This window comes from Octopus bimaculoides, chromosome 5 (genome assembly GCF_001194135.2).
Source record: "Octopus bimaculoides isolate UCB-OBI-ISO-001 chromosome 5, ASM119413v2, whole genome shotgun sequence".
Lineage (NCBI taxonomy): Eukaryota > Metazoa > Mollusca > Cephalopoda > Octopoda > Octopodidae > Octopus > Octopus bimaculoides.
Genome location: NC_068985.1, coordinates 96,597,978 through 96,601,503, shown reverse-complemented (window position 1 = coordinate 96,601,503; position 3,526 = coordinate 96,597,978). Strand labels below are relative to the sequence as shown.

Below are 3,526 nucleotides of genomic sequence, written 5' to 3'. Positions count from 1 at the left end.
GCCCCAGTTTTTTCAACTCACCTACTTTAAAAATGTCTCTCTTTTTTCTACGATTTCACTATCTGTCTGTCTATCTATCTATCTATCTATCTATCTATCTATCTATCTATCTATCTGTCTGTCTGTCTGTCTGTCTGTCTGTCTGTATGTATGTCTATCTATCTATCTATGTCTGTCTGTCTATCTATCTATCTGTCTCTCTGCCTGTCTGTCTGTCTCTAACTATCTATCTGTCTGTCTGTCTATCCATCTGTCTGTCTGTCTGTCTGTCTATCTATCTGTCTCTCTGCCTGTCTGTCTGTCTCTATCTATCTATCTGTCTCTCTCTCTCTCTCTGTATGTGTCTATCTATCTATCTATCTATCTATCTATCTATCTATCTACCTATCTATCTATCTTGCTAGCTAGCTATTTGTCTGGCTGTTTGTCTGTCTATCTGCCTGTCCGTCCGTCTGCCGCTTTCTCTCCCCCTCTCTTTCTCTCTCTCTCTCTCTCTCTCTCTCTCTCTCTCTCTCTCTCTCTCTCTCTCTCTCTCTTTATCTTCCTCTAAGTTGTCTGTCTTGTTTAATTTTCTTTTTTCATGATCTATTTTCCTTTCTTTTCTTCTTTCTTTATTTTTTCTTCCCTTTCTTTCATACATTTACTTTTTGTCATTTCGTTGTTTTGTGTGTGTGTGTCTTTTATAACTTTTTTTTGTTATATATATAAATGTGCATATGTATGTATTCCTATGTATATGTAACACATGCATGAAAGCAAATATGTATGCATATAAGTATATGTAACATGTAGCACTGGCGTGTCTGTGTGGTAACAAGCTTGCTTTGCAACCACATGGTTCTGGGTTCAGTCCTATTGCATGGCACCCTGGGCAAATAAAAGAATAAAAGAAAAGAATATATATATACATATATATATAAGTGTGTGTGTGTGTGTGGTACAAAAATAAAACAAAACAAAGTAAAAAAATAAACAGAGAAACAAGTAAAGAGGGTGTATTAGGTTGATGCTCAAAAAGAAGTCTCTAATGTTTTGAGTCTGTGCTCTTCTGCGGTCTGCATTAAAGCAAAAAATATTTAATAAAGTTTACTAACTTTGTATGACATCAGGAGAAAATGTTACTGAGATTTTAAGCGAAACCCTTCCTTTGGGAGAGAGAACAGTTTCTGTGACGAAGGACTTTGAAACATCGCAATTCTCTCCTCGAATGGTATACAAAGTGCACTATATATGATCAAATGTATGCTCACACACACACACACACACACACACACACACACACACACACACACACACACACACACACACACACACACATATATGTGTGTGTGTGTAGATACATGTATAGATGTGCTGTCTCATGACATTACCTGAATGAAGTGTGAGGTAATTCTCAAGGGAAAGCAAGATGATAATGGTAGTGTATAGGACTTCAGGGAGAAGTTGATGGTTGCTGCGAACCCTGTCATGATAAGGGGAAAGTCTATCTTATGCTCTATTACAAATAACAAAGATGGCATTTTCTTTTTTTTTTTTTACTTCTCTCTTACAATACGAAGCAGGGTTTGCTATCTAAACCCCATGGGTACATTTTATTTTTAATGTTTGCCAGTGGCATCTATGTCTTCTGCTCCATCTGGCCACAGCTAAATATATATACCTTTTCTTTGAGAACAATTCGGTCTTAGTAGACGCATTACATGTGATCTCCTAGCACACTAACCGTCCACCTAATGGTCTCCGTTATATATACATATACAATAATCCTTTGAGATCTCAGATAATTTTTCTGAATCTCCTGATTCTTTCAATGTGCTAAGTTCCCTGATATTAAATTGATATTAATTAATATCCAACTTTTTACCTTACTGTTTTAATTTATATACCTTTTATATTTTCTAGTCATTCTGACTGCGGCCATGCTATGGCACCACCCTGACGGTGTTTTAGTTGAACAAATCAACCGCAGGATTTTTTTAATTTTAAAGCCTGGTACTTATTCTATCGGTCTCTTTTTTTTCTGAGCCGTTTAGTTACAGGGATAGGCCAAACACACCAGCGCTGGTTGTCAAGTGGGGGACAAACATGCTGAGCAATGAATGGCAATATTAATCTTCAATATTCTCTCATTTATCTATTTCAGATGACGTACGGTGACAGCAGTGCTTCTCTGAAACCAAACTGTGCCCATGATCTGTCCTTGTTGAATCTGTCAGAAGCTTGTGATGATACACCTCTTCAACCTCATCTTGGTACTATTCAGAAAGTACCATCCATCTCGGACCTCTCTGAAGACAGTCAAGGTACATGTCACACGCTTTATTTTAATCTTCTCTGTTTCTAATCTTTCTGGCTTTGCTTGTGTTTCTTTCACTCCATCACACCCATATCATGTTTCTCAACCAGGGTTCCCCAGAACCCCAGGATGTCGCAAAAGGTTCCTAGGTGTTCTGCGAGAAAAGTGAGATAAGCTAATGCTAATTTCATGATTGTCATATTACTATACATGCGAAACATCTTATTTGTTATTGTAATATTGTTATATAGACATCATCCTATCTAACCTATTATGTTATCAAAAAAATATAACAACCATAGGAGTGGCTGTGTGGTAAGTAGCTTGCTTACCAACCACATGGTTCCGGGTTCAGTCCTACTGCGTGACACCTTGGGCAAGTGTCTTCTACTATAGCCACAGGCCGACCAAAGCCTTGTGAGTGGATTTGGTAGACAGAAACTGAAAGAAGCCTGTTGTGTGTGTGTGCATATATATATATATATATATATATATATATGTGTGTGTGTGTGTGTGTGTGTATATATATACGATGGGCTTCTTATATATGTATATGTTTGTGTGTCTGTGTTTGCCCCCCCCCCCCCATCATCGTTCGACAACCAATGCTGGTGTGTTTACGTCCTTATAACTTAACAGTTCAGCAAAAAAAAGACCGATAGAATAAGTACTAGACTTACAAAGAATAAATTTTAGGGTCGATTTGTCCGGTGCTCCAGCATGGCCACAGTCAAATGACTGAAGCAAGTAAAAGAATAGAAAAGAATCTAGGATCATGTTTATATTGGCAGAGAGAAAATATAAACATAGGGATGGAATGGATGAGTGGTAGAGTGAGTTGGAAGTGAGATGAAAGTAAATGTACAGGGATAGGTAGCTAGATGATAGATATGCTGGTAGATTGAGAGAGGCTAAGAAATTGCTAGATAGGTAGATAGACTGATAGATGGATTCACAGAGACATAGTCAGGTACAGACATACATAAATAATTATTGGTGCCACAACCCCTGGGCTACAGAGAGAGAGACAATTGACAGACAAGTAGATAGATAGATAAACACATTGACCGATAGACAGACAGATGGATAGATAGATACAGACAAACAATGACATATATTAACTTGTAGATAAATGGATGAATGCATAGATTGATAGATAGATAGATAGATAGATAGATAGATAGATAGATAGATAGATATGTTTCTTTAGTAGCCACACAGGGCTCAACA

General features: G+C 37.4%; 1 protein-coding gene across 3 annotated transcripts in view; it reads left to right on the top strand.

Annotated features, from left to right (window-relative positions):
• Nucleotides 1-3,526, top strand: part of LOC106878581 (protein C-ets-1) — a 192,268-nt gene that overhangs the window by 46,974 nt on the left and 141,768 nt on the right. For all 3 annotated transcript variants that reach the window (XM_052967851.1, XM_052967850.1, XM_052967849.1), the window contains exon 3: nt 2,144-2,303. In XM_052967851.1, the coding sequence (XP_052823811.1) occupies nt 2,144-2,303 (160 nt within the window). The remainder of the gene's footprint in view (nt 1-2,143; nt 2,304-3,526) is intronic.